Source organism: Theobroma cacao, chromosome 9 (genome assembly GCF_053813885.1).
Source record: "Theobroma cacao isolate CCN51 chromosome 9, ASM5381388v1, whole genome shotgun sequence".
NCBI lineage: Eukaryota > Viridiplantae > Streptophyta > Magnoliopsida > Malvales > Malvaceae > Theobroma > Theobroma cacao.
Window position 1 is genome coordinate 8,765,250 of NC_142647.1, and position 15,912 is coordinate 8,781,161.

The following is a 15,912-nucleotide window of genomic DNA, read 5'->3' on the forward strand; positions in this document are numbered from 1 at the left end:
TCAATTTTCTAGAATCCTTTTCTTTTTCACTGACGAGGTTTACATTTGATCCAAGAATAAGTGCATTTTTAACACAATTTTCTACCTTAATATGCAAATGAGTTCGAAACTCTTCAATAGTAAAACTTTCTAGAGAATGTAAAATTTTATTCCTATTTCCATTCTAAGAAGGTAGAAGTTTGGACAAAATTGCTTCTACTCGTAATGAGTCAGGAATGTTTTATTTCCAATTTACTTAATTTAAAGGTCAGAATTCGTAACTCATGTATTTGATCCATAATTAGTTTGGTATCCATCATGGTAAACTCGAAGCATCTCAATGCAAGAAATTTATCCGTACATTTTCTCTTTTTTGTACGTTTCCTCAAGTACAATCCAGATTTCCTTTATTGAAGTCTTATGTCTGAAGAGATCATACAATTAACCAGTGAGAGAATTGAGGATGTATCCACGACATATAAACTCATCATATTTTTGTTTCTCCATGTTAACATTAGCAGTGGTTGTGACAACAATTGTTATTGTAGCAATGTTTTCAGAAAGTTTTATTTGTGTTGTTTCTGCTTATGTGATCTCTACTACAATTAATGGTTGATCCATCTCAAGAACAAAATAAATCTTCAATGTGCTTAATAGGAATACCATCTTGTCCTTCCATCTAGTGAAATTTGTTCCATCAAATCTGTTGAGTTTGATCACTTCTTGATTTTGGAAGTGAACCTTCACGCTTGAGTCCAGTCTAGTCTCTATCACGAAACAATTGCAAAAACGATTTAAAGAAATACCTTAAAATAGAAATTATTAAGAAGAAGAAGATTACTTTGAAGACATGAATAGTGAAATTGGCATTCGTTATTTATATAATAAGTCAACATATACATCTATTAATATAACTTTTCAAATAGTTATTTCCTTTCCTAATTTAATTTTTTGAAAGTTATATTTAATAAGGTAACGTTTTATAACTTTCACTTACATTTTTCATCAATAAGCACTTTTCGTAAATATTATTTTATTATTTTAATTTGAAAATTAAAATAATAAAATTATTTATTTATTAATATTTTAATCTAAGAGTCCAAATATAAATATTATCAATCTATCTAATACAGAATGGGTTGGGTTTGCCTTTGACGAGAAGGTCTGTGTTTGGAGATGCTGATTGTCCCGATCATTTTGAGATTTAATTTCCTGCTGTCTTGGTGAGTCTTGTTTGAACTAAATGTGTCTCGCTTTTGTTGCAGGGATGATTGTCTGTAAGCAAGCTAATAATCATGTAAGAGCTAGAAACAGAGATAAGGTTTTGTCTGTTTAGGGTTTTTTTTTTTCGACTAACTTATTGTGTCATGATGTGGCTGTTTTTGTGTACCTTACGTGGCTGTTTTTTTTTTCTTTAGCGAATATTTTGAGCGGTTTGACCATGGACGGAGGCCCTGGTTGATTTCTACTTAGCCAGGGTGCTTGGCTTTCTCAAGCAAGGCAATTAAATTCTTAATTTTTGAACTAAAGAGTAATGTTAAATGTCAGGTTAAAAAATGTGAAATGATAGAACCAATATTAGGAATTTAGGACAACAGACGTAATAGTATTTAGTGTCACCAATGACAAGCTTTGCTTGGAGGACATATGTTGCTAGTAAATTATATGTATTATACCATTTCTTTTACTGTCAAACTTTACACAAAAATATAGGAATCTATATGGTACTTTAATGGAAGATTGACTAATTATCCAAAACAAAAACATGAAGGAGCTAGAAAAACTGTACAATACCCTAAGCAAAGTTGAGAAAACTCCTTATTGATAATATTTATCTTCCTTCTCTTGTTAGAAGTTGGTCGTGGATATAATTATTTCGTGTCTTGTATGAGCAAAACTTATTGGAATTTGCATTTCAGCAAATAGCTTGGCAGCAATGTTAATGGCACTTTTCATCTCTTCTGGAAGTTAAATGCCTTGATTGAGAATGCAAAGATGAATCCGAAGAGCACGCATATTCCAACTGTTACGACTGCAACCACTCCCACAAATTCATCTCTGAAACCGAAATAGTTTCTAACAAAATGTTCAACTGTTTCACCAGAGTCAAATCTATCCTTTATGTCTCCATATTGTGAAGCAATTAGTCCATACAATGTCCAAGAAATGGGGCAAACCCAGTAGTACCATCTCCACCACACAGGAATCCTCTGTCATTGGAACACATTTCAGTTCATTAGAATATGGTCTCATCCTGTGTATTAAGAAAGTATGCAAAGGGTACGTTCCTAAAGCTTACCGTTCGGGGAATGACGAATCCTGAGAAAAGATTCCATAGTGCCAAGAAGGCAGATGAAACTATGGCAGCAATATTGTGGTTTGGAGTAACAGCCACGGTCATCATCCCGTAGAAGGTGAAGTATAAGAAGGTGAAATACATGAAGAAGAGATACCAAAAGAACTTGGCAGCTGTCCAATCGAATCCAATCATGGCATACACTATAACTCCATATATGACAGTTTGAACCAGAACGTATGGTAGCTCAACCACAACCTGCGATACAAATTGGTAAGCATCAGCCTGTTTCCAATGCCTAGACTTATTACTAGCTAAACTTAAGTTCCCCGTAGAAAGTCTAATTTGCTGAATCTCTAAAACGAAAGGCAATATTACCTGTCCGAATGCATATGGTAGCGCTGAATACATCCCAGCTGCTCTTTCTCGATAAAAGACTGTTCTTTCAACTGCCACAACTGGTTGAACTGATGCTGAATTTTGAAATCCTATAAAGAGAACAGCAGCATACATAGAACCCATTGCATTGAGAACATCCTGTTGCCTTGTTCTGCAATTCCCAAGCATTTTGATTGATTCAGAAATCAGAAAACAATAACACTTTTCTCTCCACTGCACTAGTAGCATTAAATATTTATATACCTTTTGGAACCTAGATCCCAGAATATCGTCCCAAACAATAGAGCAATAACAGTAGTGAATAAAAATCTCACTGCTGTGTATGGTGGGTTTCGCCAGTATGACCAGTACTGCTTCCATAGGCAAGCCATACATTGAGTGATCAAAGATTGTGAATATCTAGTCAGGAAGTACAAATCCTTGGAACCAGGAGCAGGACTGCTAAGTTCCTTGACCAACGCCTTGTTTCTCCTGCAACATTATTTTTACAGCGTCAGTAATTGTATAAAAAAAAATTATGCATTAAACTTTAACAAGCTTTCAAGGAATTGGATATTTATGTAGTAGTATATATGAAGTTTGCATTCAAAATCAGTTAGGAGTTCTCCAATATGAAACTCAAAAACATCAACCACTTGTAGGGGTGAGTTGATAATAACCGCTTTGACTTAATGTGAACCTAAATTTGAACCATGAATTCTTGGAGCTATGTATTTCCCTTCCTGTGTCTGTCAGGTGATCCTACCAGTATAGTTCCGAGTTTTTGTATATGTTGGTCAAGTTGACACCAAGGGTTTCTTCTTGTGCTGCTGAAGTAACCTCCAACATCCAAGTTGCTGGATTGTAGCCATCCTTTATCCTTGGGATTCCAGTTATTTCCTTCAACAAGCAAAATCTCTCAGCAATTTAGCAAGAGATGTAAGATAGTTCCTGTAATATCAGGTATTCATGAAACTAACCTCAAAATACTTTATCAGATGGCAAGAATGGCGGCCCAATGGCCCCACATATATTTCTTCACCTCCTCTTTTCAACAAAAGTAGCTGTATTTTACCATTGATTATGTGCTTGTGTTAGTTTCAAGAAGCCAAAAGATATAAATGGGTGCCAAAACTTGGAAATGATTCTCACCTCATCAAAAGCATCAAATATATCAATGCTTGGTTGGTGGATGGTACACACCACAGTTCGTCCTGTATCCACAGTGTTCCTCACTGTTCTCATTACTATAGCTGCAGCCCTGGCATCAAGCCCAGAGGTAGGCTCATCCATGAATATTATGGATGGGTTGGCAACAAGTTCAACCGCAATTGTTAGCCTCTTGCGTTGCTCAGTTGAAAGACCATTCACCCCAGGCAATCCTACAAGTGCTTCCCTTAGTGAGGTTAGCTCCACAAGCTCCATGACTTCCTCAATGAACATCTATATCACATCAGTTTGACTTAAAACAAACACAACAACATGCCTAAGCAAAACATAGTAATATATAATGCTTTTGTCACTACAACCATTTACCTTTTCTAGTTTCTAGTAATTCCAACACCGGTAATGCTTTTTTTTTTTTTTCAGAACACCAGTAATGCTTTTGAATGCTTCTACATTACTTCTTTGTCACCTAGAAAATATATGATAGCGGAAGTCAGAACTTACCATCCTGGTCTCAGAATCAACCTCTGGGGGTAGTCTAAGCCATGCAGAGAAAAGCAAGGACTCATAGACTGTAACATGGGGGGAATGGATGTCCGTTTGCTCACAGTACCCAGATATGCGAGCAAATGTTTCCTGCTTCTTTGGATACCCTGAAATTTTGATTGTTCCCTCAACATAACCACCAGTTTTCCTTCCAGCCAACACATCCATCAGAGTGGTCTTGCCAGCACCACTTATCCCCATCAGAGCTGTCAGGACTCCAGGCCTGAAAGCACCACTCACTCCCTTCAAAAGTTCCAATCGATCCTCAGAAACACCTTGAGCTTTCATTTCCTGCAAGCATGGTAAAAGTTCAGGATGTAAAGTTCGACAAGCACATTTTTATTGTTATTTTTTTAACGTTTTTATGCTAGTCAAGAAACCTGGTGATTATGAAAAAATCCAAAGAAATTGTTTCACAGGAATATTATATTTTTCCATGTATGGAGCAAAATCATTGTATTCAATAAAAATATGACCAATATCTACACAAAATGCCTAAAAGTTTAGTAATTCATTTGCCTATGTTACCTAGTTCCTATTTTTGAACATATGGTTGCCTCTTGATAAAAGATAAGATACCTGTGGCATATCTACAGCATATTTGATTTCATCAAAGCTCATAGACAGGGGTTCAAAAGGAAGAACCATGCCCCTCTTCCTGTTCTGAGTAGCTTCATTGATGCTCCCAACTTTTGCAGACAGCGACCTCGATGATGCACTTCTTCGGCTTTCGATCCCTCTCTCTGCATTATTTTTGCATTGATCATGTTACAGCATGAATAATACAATGTAGCATCTGGGAATATAATCATCTGTATTAAATTAGATTAATGACCCACCAGAAGAACCTTTTCCTCTTAATGATAGCTCAGCATTTTCTCCAGTCTTGCTAGCAATTTTCTCAGCTAGGGTTTCTTTAGATATTATTGCTTGAGGCTTCCCAAATGCTGAATCAAATTAATGTATCAGAAAAAAGAGCTTCACATTTGAAAACTCAGAAATCAGATGAGAGAAACTTACGGTCAAGATACTTTAGAGTCAATGTGAAAAGGAAATTGAACAGGAAACAGTATCCAATCAAAGCGCCCACTCCAATCCAGTACCAATGTGCTTCAGGGAAAATTCCACGAGACTTTAAGATCGAGACTCCTAATGGCTCCTTAGAGTTTGGAGGAATCTACAGTACAGACATTTTCAGGTATTCAGTAATTGCTGCTGATCAAAACAATTCTTCTCATATCTTATGCTTCAATTTCAAATTTGAAAACTTTTGTCAGCATTCAAGGCAGTGTTGCTTACCTGTCTCCAACTCTTCCCTAGAAATTCGTTCACAGCAATGGCATTCTGTCCATACATCAATGGTGAGATCCAGTAACCCCATATCCACCATTTCTTGATATCATCTGATGCAGCGGAACGTAGCAGTCGCCATTAAAACTCAATATACATGATTGAGATAAATAATGGTAATAAATAGTATTTTACTTAAATCTATTCAACTTTATATTTAATTCACCTCGGGCTAAGATGAATCCTCCCATAACAAGAACTGCAAGTAAAGCAAATGAACCACATGTATTTGCAACAATTATATTTCGTCCTAATCCTCCCATTAATCGGAATAGTCCTGATGCCATCTGGCTGAGACATAGGAGTATTAAGTAATGCTTGAAAAACCTGCCAATGAGCGCGTTACTTAGATTGTGATCGCACACAAAATGTACAACTTAACAGATATGGTGCACAATGTTTCTCACCTCCCAGCATCTGGGTCAAAGCCAATGACATAATAAGTCATGAAAACCCAGATGGTAACTTCTAAGACGCTGATTGGGATCTTAAGAATCCATGCGGGTAGAGAATATGCCCATGAAGGATAGAAGAGAAGGTCCCTTTGCTTGTAGAAGATAGGAAGCTTCATGATGGTCATCGCAAGCTCCGCGAATCCATTGAACATTATCATGATGAGAATGAAGAATAGAGCTCCCATGAAAACAACACCATCTGTCATCGTGTCTCGGTGCATCTCTGTCCTTAGAAATAATGTCATTGTTATGAACCCCATGATAATGAGCTGAAAATTTCAGCAAGAAGAAAACAATCAGTTTGGACTTAAAGTGTTCCAGGTATACTCTTAAAACAGTTTAGTCTCTTTACAAATTTTTGTTTACGCACTTGAATCATTTTGAAAACGTAGACGAATAAGTTCCTCTTCATTAGAAGATATTCCCTGGATACACAAGCTTTTATCAGTTCTTTCTTGGAAACACCATACTTCTCTTTTGTTAGAGCAGCCGGATGGCTTTTGGACTTGTCAAACGGAGTAGCAAGATCATCCCCTAGCTTTTGACCAATATGGAAAGACTGAAATGCTTCAGCGAATTCCTTGACAGAGACAAAACTGTAAGGCTCATCTTTACGAGCCCAATACTGCTCCTGATCTTTCCTTGATGTCACCTGTTGTACCCCATGGATAAAAAAAGGACCAAAACAGTTACAGATATATTCCAATAGTTACTGGATGTTTAATAGTAATAATAAACAGAAATTCTGGATAAGAGTAGAATTACTTCTTGTAAAAAGTCGGCAACTCCTTTTCTTTCTGGACACTTGAAACCTATGCATTCGAAGAACTCAAGCACATTCTCCCGAGGACCTTGATACACAATCTGGCCATCAGAAAGAAGAATTATATCATCAAATAGGTCATATGTCTCCGGGGCTGGCTGGAGGAGAGAGATAAGAGCTGTTCCATTGAGGATATGGATGGACTGTCTCAATGAATTCACTATTTGATATGTTGTTGAACTGTCCAAACCAGTAGATATCTCATCCATGAAGAGTGCCCTTGCTGGTCCAACCAGCATCTCCCCTGGATCATTTTAGAGGGAAAACGCAAATAAAAAAACACATGATAATCAGTCCAAAATTTTGGCATTGGTAGAACAATTTTGTCCAATACTTGTCTGAAAATCATTGAACAAGATTTACCTGTAGTGACTCGCTTTTTTTGTCCACCAGAGATACCTCGTATCATTTCATTTCCCACCATGGTATCTGCACAAACTTCAAGTCCCAATATCTGCAAAGTTCCAATATTAGAGTAACAGAAAATGCAAAGATTCTTTTCTGTCTCCTTAGCTTGGATCTGAAAGTTGTACCTTGAGAATATAATCTGTAACTACACTGGCCTCTTGTCCCTCGAGTGCTGCAGCCTGCAAGTTTAACATTACCATGTCATTTGACCAAAAAAAAAAAACACTTTGAAATGTACTACTGCAAAAGTAAACTGAATATTCTTTGTTCCCCTTCTCCGTTGTCTCACCTTCATATAGATATCAATATCAGGATCAGGCTTGATATTTGCTTCTTTCTCTCTACGAGACAATTCTGCCAACATCTCTGCCAAGTCCAAAAGGGAGAAAAACATTTAACTAAAGAACACCAAACTCTTCCGACCTATTGCATGTCATAGTTCAGGGTATTTCATTATACCATAACGAGGCCCAACCCCTTGACATCTTGCTGAAAAGGCCAATGTTTCTCTAACTGTCATTTCTCCTATGTGAAGGTCATATTGGCTTATATAAGCTGATGTTCTCTGTGGCACGAATTCTTCCATCCCATGTCCATTGTAAGTTACTCTGCCTGAAAACTGAGATTTTCATATGTGCCAATATCAGATCATGATGCCAATCACCTGTCCAGAAAAATTTGGAAGTACAATGAAATTTAGTTTCTTACTTTCAAATCTTTTCCGAGCTTTCCAGCCAAAGCCAATAGTAATGTGGTCTTTCCTGAGCTTGGGGGCCCTAAAAGCAATGCCATTCTGAAGAAGTTTGATGAAAGAAATGAGTGGTACCAACTTATCGAGAGATTACGATGAATTTCTGAAATCTGGTGTACAGATAGTACTCTTCTTACCTTCGAGGTTTAATAATTCCACTGACATCATTGAGGATTGGTAACGGTTTCTTTCTACTAGGAAGAATACGCAGGTAACTCAACAATCCCTTCAAAGAAACAGGGATATAGAAAAGTTGGTAAGGTCTGTTCAATTAGAAGGTGCGAAGGTGGTAGCTAATACATAATAAAGCTTGTTTCTGATTCAACAAGGAGGAGTACCTCTAGTATATTTGCGGAGAAGTTGAACATGGTAGGTAATGCTCTACTTCCCACATAAGCTTCTGCTTCAACATTTAAATGCTCAAACCGGACTTCAATTGTTGGCATATCAAGTCCAACTCTGAGGTTTGAGTTGTGAAATCCAGAGAAAAACAACAATTTGAATTAACTGAATGCATTAAACAATTTGCAAGAGAAAAAGAGATGAAAAAAAAAAAAGTAATGGAACTTACCGCTCAATGCGTTCCTTAAGCTTCAACAAGAACTTCTCATTGTCTTCTTCTGCAATTTTCACTAGCCTTTCCAGCAGATTCCTTCTCTCTATGAACCCAAGATCCTTTATATCAACCTCCCTCGATTGGCCTTCTTCTTCAGTGAGTATTCCTCTCCTTACACGCAAATACGTTGGCAGTTTCTCAATAGCGGCCCATTTCAAGGCTTCTTCATCATCTTCTTCACGAGAAGACTTGGAGAAAGCTTCCATGGTGTTGGTCATCCAAATGCTAGAGCTTCCGATACGTGCACTGCTGACTCTAAATGCATCAGTACCGCTCTCCATTTTTTGCCAACGCCACCCAATGCAAAGAGATTAGTTCAATATAAACCAAAAGAGAGGCCCAAAAAGAAAGTTTCTTTGGTTTGCTTTCATACAAAGAAACTCCAATTCATGAATTTTAGAGCTGGCTAGCAGCTCAGCTATAAGATATACGTGTAACTTTCTCGATTTGAGTGTTTGGAGTCAATGGACAGAGAAAAAACAAAACAAAATGCAAAAGAAACTAAAAAATTGTCTTTGTGTCTTTCTCTGTTCTTTTTGAGGAGCATCAACAATATGCTGATTCTTTCTTGAAGGCTTTCATATAAGAGAAGGGTACATATACATATATATACATAAAGTATAACTTAAGAAGCTCATATATACATTCTTCAACCATTTAATTTGGTCATTTTCTTTATACTGAATTATAGGATGATGTAATGGCATATATCATATGAAGCGTAAGAGATTTAAAATTAACTATACTATAATTCAGTATTCAATTTACTACTCAATAAAGATGTAAATTGTTATATGAATTTCCATGTAATCATAAATCAGCATACAACATTGGACTACAGTTTAATAATAAGAACTTCGTGAGATTATCAACACTCATGGTAAACTTGAGTATCATGTGGTACGCGAGCCATTTTAATTGGTTGAGCTTTCTAGCTGATGTAGTAACTAGAGGTTGACCTTTCTGTTGACTGGTTGCCAATCTAGTTTAATGCTAAGAAACAACTGAGTTTATAACTTTCAAACATATGCCTAACCCAACCACATCTACAATAAATAAATCATTTTTACTCATGTTTAATTAGTATTGATTTGCTTTGTCGGCGTTAATAGCAGGTGTTACAACTTGAAAAATTAATTAATTACTACACTTTTACCATGTGTTGATTCCCAAATCCATCGTCTGAGCTAAGCTTATTCAACTAAAAATAACTCTCCATTTCTTAGACATGCCAAAACCTCCATGAAGTGTCCTATACACCATGCCTTTAAGACAACATGCAACTGCTCTTGAACTGTCCAGGAAACCAGCAGCTACTTGCCTTAATATTATAATATTTTATCTCATTTCCAAAATCCGAGAATAAATGATGTGTAAGTTTTGCTGCCAACCTAAACAAAATAAACTAATAAATTATAAGGATTCAATCATGTATATATTTGATGTCTGCCAGTCCCACCTAATACCGTCACTGAGATTTCCTGGAAATGGGTACTTCTCCCAGATGTTGTTAGTCCCAGTTAATGCAGATATCTCAAATGATTTTCCCATTGATAGCTAGCTGTTTCTGAGATCAGTTTTTTAATTGAATCTCCAGATTGATTAATTGTCATCCAGATCAAGTTTCACCACGAGGGCACGTGCACCTTGGACCAAATAATAACTTACCTAATTAATCCAGAAAATTTGCCAGTATATCATGAAAGAATACAAATCACAAACGCATCAAACATCTCAGTAAGTAAACATTAGGATATATATATATATATAATTAGGGATCTCCATGCATCTTGACCCAAAACTCAATGTTGCAAATTATGATAATTAATTTACTATTGAAAGTGATGATGAGGATCTAAGATTAGGTACTGAGGCTGCTGTGAAAATCAAATACCTGGTATAATAAATTGACTTGGATTATATTTGTGTATCAAGCAGTAGGTCAAGAATCGTTATAAAAAATATCAGAATCAATCTTTAAAGATCTTCCAGTTCCTTCGCCAAGATAGACCTTGGTTTGTTCCAGAGCCTACGTACTAATTATAAGAGCTTACTAATTCTTGAATATTAATGCATGATATCAAATCCAAAATGGAGGGACGTCAAAGAAAGTAAATTGTTTGCCAAGTTACAGCTAGGTATGTTAAGCTTATGGAAGAATGGTGTTAGGTGGCGTGTTGTTTGTTCCCTTAATAATATTTTTAGATCAATAATAAACAAAACCCAATGGAGTAAATTTTACCAAAAAAGAATTGTAGTATATTAAAATGAGGCTGAGATAAGTTTGTGTCCGTCATACACAAGCACCGCAAGTTGACGCTTTTAAATATCACCAACAAGATTAGAGGATTGTCACATATATTTTCATTAGCAAATATTTAAAAAATTCATAAATTATTATAATAATAAAATATTACATACATTCTCTAACTTGATTTGTGATGTTTTAAAATTTCAACGATAATATATTATGTCAATGGGTAAGTTAACCATTTGTTTTAGAGGTATTGAATTAATTGTATTAATTAAATCAAAGAAAGGCTTTTCTTTTATCAAATTTGCTATGTAGTATGAAAACAAAAATACGACTTGTCAAACTATATGAGAACAACAGTATATATATATATCCAGGTTAAACTTTAGGGAAACTAGGTGTATGTACTCTTGAAATTATACAAAATCACAATTTAAATATACAAATAGAGAAAATTAACTCAAGAAATAGAAAAATGCTTAATTAGCTTCAAAGTCAGCCCTAATTGATACACAATATTAGAAATTTTCAATTCAAATTAATACTAAGAAGCATGCAACAGATTCCAAATTAATGTAGAAAATAATAAAGCAAAGTCAACAAAAAATGAATATTAGAATGCCTCAGAGCCGTGCATATATATATATATATGCAGCCAAATGTCCCATATTATTCTTGCAAGCCAAGAACCCAAAAAAATCAATGATATACGCATAATCATACGTCCCATGTGCAGAAAATCCCCACAGCTACGGAGAAAATCTGTTTGGTCCAACACCAAATTGTTTTTTAAATCTGCATATTTGCGTACATTTCTCCTATTTAAATTATTTGCTACTATTATATTATATTGTGTCTGCGGTACATGCATCCAAGTGGGGTTGCATAAGGCTGGCCAAAATCGAAAAAACAAGTCTTGCATTATGTGATTCCACTCATTTAATCTTAAAGAAATATTTTCTTTGCTTGGGAAACCTGTCTTCCTATATGTGCCACCCAAATCCTAACATCGAAATAACTTTTAATTTTAAAAAATGGCCTTCTCTCGAATCTCCATCATTTTTATAATGTAAACATATCTAAGGGTTTGCATATCCATCATTAACGTTTCTTAGTAGTACGCAGGATTATCTAGTAGATGATACTGTGGTTTATTATTTAATGTGTATGGTTTAATTTCTTTAGACAGAATTAACTAAAAACGTTTATTTTTTGTTTATGCCCTTCACGTATGTAATGCTGACTGTTTATGGATGATTTGTGGGTTAATTGTTTTGATTTTTGGATTATTTGGCTTAAATAGAGCGCAAGTTGAAGAAGAGAACGAAATTTTTAGAAGATGAAATAATAATAATGTTGGCTCAATGACAAACTTCAACCAAATGGAATCTTTGGCTGCTTTTTTATTTGCAAGCCAACAAGTATATTTCCTCATTAACCTTTCTTTTCAAGCCTTCAAGGGTCGACTCCATGCTTATCTTATATATATATATATAGCTTTGTTATGACTCTTTATTCTAGTACTTAGTTTAATTATTTTTGTTTTTATAACATATATTTATGATATATATAATCATCGCAACCAAACGACAAACTTAATATATATATATATATATATAGAAGGTAAGTAATTCATTAAGTAAAAGGAACTGATTAATTAAACAAACAAATAAAATTAATCAGAGTTCAAGAAAATTAAAAAAAAATTGAACCAAATTCATGCACAGTGAGACTAGAATCAAATCCATGTAGGATGAGATTAAAATCTTGCCAATAACCTTTGAGATTATGATCTTTTAACAATTACTTTAGTTATATAAAGCAACGAACTTCGAAGGATTCTTTCATTTGGTGATAAATTGTTTGAGCATATTATTCTTCTTTGAATTGTTGAGATTCCAGGACGCAAACTGCCATTCAAACTTTGAATAAATTGCCACTCGAACGGCTAAACATGATTTTCAGTATGATTAATTAAACCATAAATTGAAGCCGTAATTTAGGGAATTCTCTTGGCTTCTTTCACTACTTTATTTATTGAATCAACTTGCGGCTAGTTTCATAGTTACAAGCATTACGATATCTTGATTGGAGGTTAGAGCCAAATAATCTTCAAATTCGGATGGCTATGACAATGACTATGATATAAATTAATTAATATAGAGGGTTAGAATAGTTGCCTATAGAAACCCAGGTTCAAACCCTATTAAAAGCACTGGGATTTATTCCCTTTTAAAAGTATCACCTTACTGATAAATTGAAAACAGTTATGAATTCAAAATTTTATATGAGAAGTGATTAAATGGTAAACATATTGTAAATACTTGATTTTGATTAATACTTATTCTTTAAAGAATTATTTTATAGCATAATATTGTACAAAGAATAATGAAAATAATTATTATAAGTGAATCACTATTTCACGTAAAACAACTAAAACAAGTGAAGTACTATTTTACACAGAATAATTAAAATAAGTGAAGCACTATTTCACGCAAAACAACTAAAGTAAGTGAAGCACTACTTCACACAAATAGTAGTAGAAGCAACCTAGAATAAGTGACAAGATTCACGGGTTACTTTTATCTTGTTCAAAAGAATTTGACTGAGTAGCTCAAATATGGAAGTAGTTAAAAAATCTTTCTTTTAGCCTTTTCTTAAAGTATAAGTGTTTACCCTCTTACCTTGTTCTCGTGTAACTATTCACATACAACTTCTTCTTTTATACTTGTTCACGTACACCTTTTTCTCTTAACTTATTCTTAGATAGCTTTTCACATATATTTCTTCTCTAATACCTTCTACTCAAAAATAAGTTTTATTATATCTAATTACTTCAACGGTCACATAATAAGTTTATAACCATTATTCAATATTAACTCTCAGTAATAGTTACTTAACATTAAAACTCTTCTTAATATCATTCATTACATACATCAAAGCCTTATTAAGTAACCACTAATTCTGACACTATATATAGAACATTCACAATTCATTTGAGGATCTTCTCTTTTTCGAGAGCTAACACATTCTCCTCTAGAGCTTCTCTCTCTAATTCTCTTCTACTCCTTAATTCTCTTGTTATTCTCTTATATTTGCCACGCCACCCAGTATTTCAAAAATTGCTTCGATCTTCCTCTTTATTGCCCCCGATGTATTTTTTTTCTTGTTTGTAACATTTTCTCTCCCTATCACAAGAACCCACTTTATACATACAAAATCATGAATTTATATATCTCAAATTTTATACATATAATAATAAAAAATTAAAAATTAAAAAACTAAGGAGATGGTGGCTAGCACCGCCCACCACCATCTTGGCTCAATCACGGATGGCAAGTAAATTATTTTTATATTGAATTTCTAGTCTGATCAAAGAGCTCATTCTTTATTTGATTTTTGAATCAATCTCTTTAAACTTGCATCAAATTGGAAATGATGTTATTTCTTCTTCTTCTTTTCATCGTTATTTTCTTGGTGACGATTGCCGAATGTTTAACACCACGGGCTGAATGAAGGAGACACCTACTGCCGTCTATTGTTTGACCTTGAATAAAATTTGCTTTAAAAAAAAAGTGGTTGAATTGTGAAGCCAGATCTAGGATTTTCATGTTTAGACCAGATAATACAATAATGCAAGAAACCAGAATAACAAAAAATAAAATAAAAATTTAGAGCAGCATTATGATCCTTTGCATGTGGACCTGTATTTGAGTTCAAAGTCATATTATAAGAAAGTTGTGTTGGAATTGGATGGGGAGGCACAACCAACCCCTGGAAATGTGGGTCGAAATTAATGAATCGGAAAGATGAATAACCAAAAAAAAAAAAATTGGTGAAAAGAATCTAAAATCTTGTAGAAAGGGAACACGTCTAATTGCTTTGTTTTTCGTTTGGAAATGGGGGGCTCAGCATGTAGGTTGCCTCTCTATATATATCTTCTACTTTTAAAGATTAAATTACTGATATTCGTGCGTGATAGTGGTGTCTATATATGGATCAACATTACGAGGCTCAATGTTCCTTCATTAAATGTGTAATATTAAAATGAAAGTTTGTTTTTATTCAAGACATGATACACTTTCAAATTTGAAGGATGTCTCATGGTGTAAGAAGGAAAAAAACAATGTATCCCGAAAGGGAAAAGAGTGCACATTTTTCATCATATCTATTATTGTGAAAGCTTATGTAAACAAGGGGTCCAAGATGAAATATGGGCTAAGCTAACATTTGAGTTTGTAATGTACAAAATTTCTCTTTAATTAATCAATTAAACTAATGCAAGTAGTAAAAGTGGAATTAAATTAACTAAAATTTTTAAGTTAAGGCCAAAGTATTTTCTTTTCTACTAGAAGAAAAGAAATCGTCCCTCATATATATTGTCGCATATAACATTGGTTTCAGAGTATTAAAAACAAATAAAGCCCCTCGAGGAGTAAAAACGGTATCCCTCCTAAATACTGCGCGCAACGAAAAGATCCACTAATTCCTATGAAATTAACGATGTAGCTTTTAAGAAAATAAAATTTATTTATACGATACTAATTGCCAAAAATAATCACAAGATCTTTTTAATTATATTGAAATTCCAAAAGATATACTACCCTCTTATGAAAACAAAATTTATTTATATGATACTAATTGCAAAAAATAATCACAAGATGAAATTTATTTGTACGGTACTAATTGCAAAAATAATCACAACATATTTTCACAAAAGATATAATTGGAGTTTACTTAAAATTGTAATATTTTTTATATAATTAAAATTTTAATATTTTATTAGATAAATAAATAAAAATAAATTTTAAATGAGATTTTGTGGTCAATATTAAAACTTTAATATTTTGTTAAATAACTAAATAAAAAATAAAATCTAAATGAGATTT

At 34.1% G+C, this 15,912-nt stretch overlaps 1 protein-coding gene across 2 annotated transcripts; it reads right to left on the reverse strand.

The window, feature by feature from the left end:
* Positions 1–1,629: 1,629 nt before the first annotated feature.
* Positions 1,630–9,226, reverse strand: LOC18588962 (pleiotropic drug resistance protein 1-like). Of its 2 annotated transcripts, none has more exons than XM_088809637.1 (24): positions 8,725–9,226; positions 8,492–8,612; positions 8,291–8,379; positions 8,111–8,195; positions 7,862–8,021; positions 7,692–7,768; positions 7,528–7,581; positions 7,358–7,448; positions 6,937–7,238; positions 6,542–6,823; positions 6,124–6,440; positions 5,883–6,043; positions 5,666–5,769; positions 5,387–5,543; positions 5,215–5,313; positions 4,946–5,109; positions 4,325–4,657; positions 3,806–4,096; positions 3,634–3,717; positions 3,420–3,553; positions 2,918–3,145; positions 2,654–2,825; positions 2,279–2,533; positions 1,630–2,189 (listed from the first exon to the last, which is right to left on the reverse strand). In XM_088809637.1, the coding sequence occupies exons 1-24, from the start codon at positions 9,048–9,050 to the stop codon at positions 1,932–1,934; spliced, it is 4,344 nt and encodes a 1,447-aa protein (XP_088665763.1). In that variant the 5' UTR covers positions 9,051–9,226; the 3' UTR covers positions 1,630–1,931. The 2 variants fall into 2 exon arrangements, with proteins under 2 accessions (XP_088665763.1, XP_007013791.3); XM_007013729.3 differs by having other exon boundaries at positions 5,206–5,313; positions 8,725–9,225.
* Positions 9,227–15,912: the final 6,686 nt, after the last annotated feature.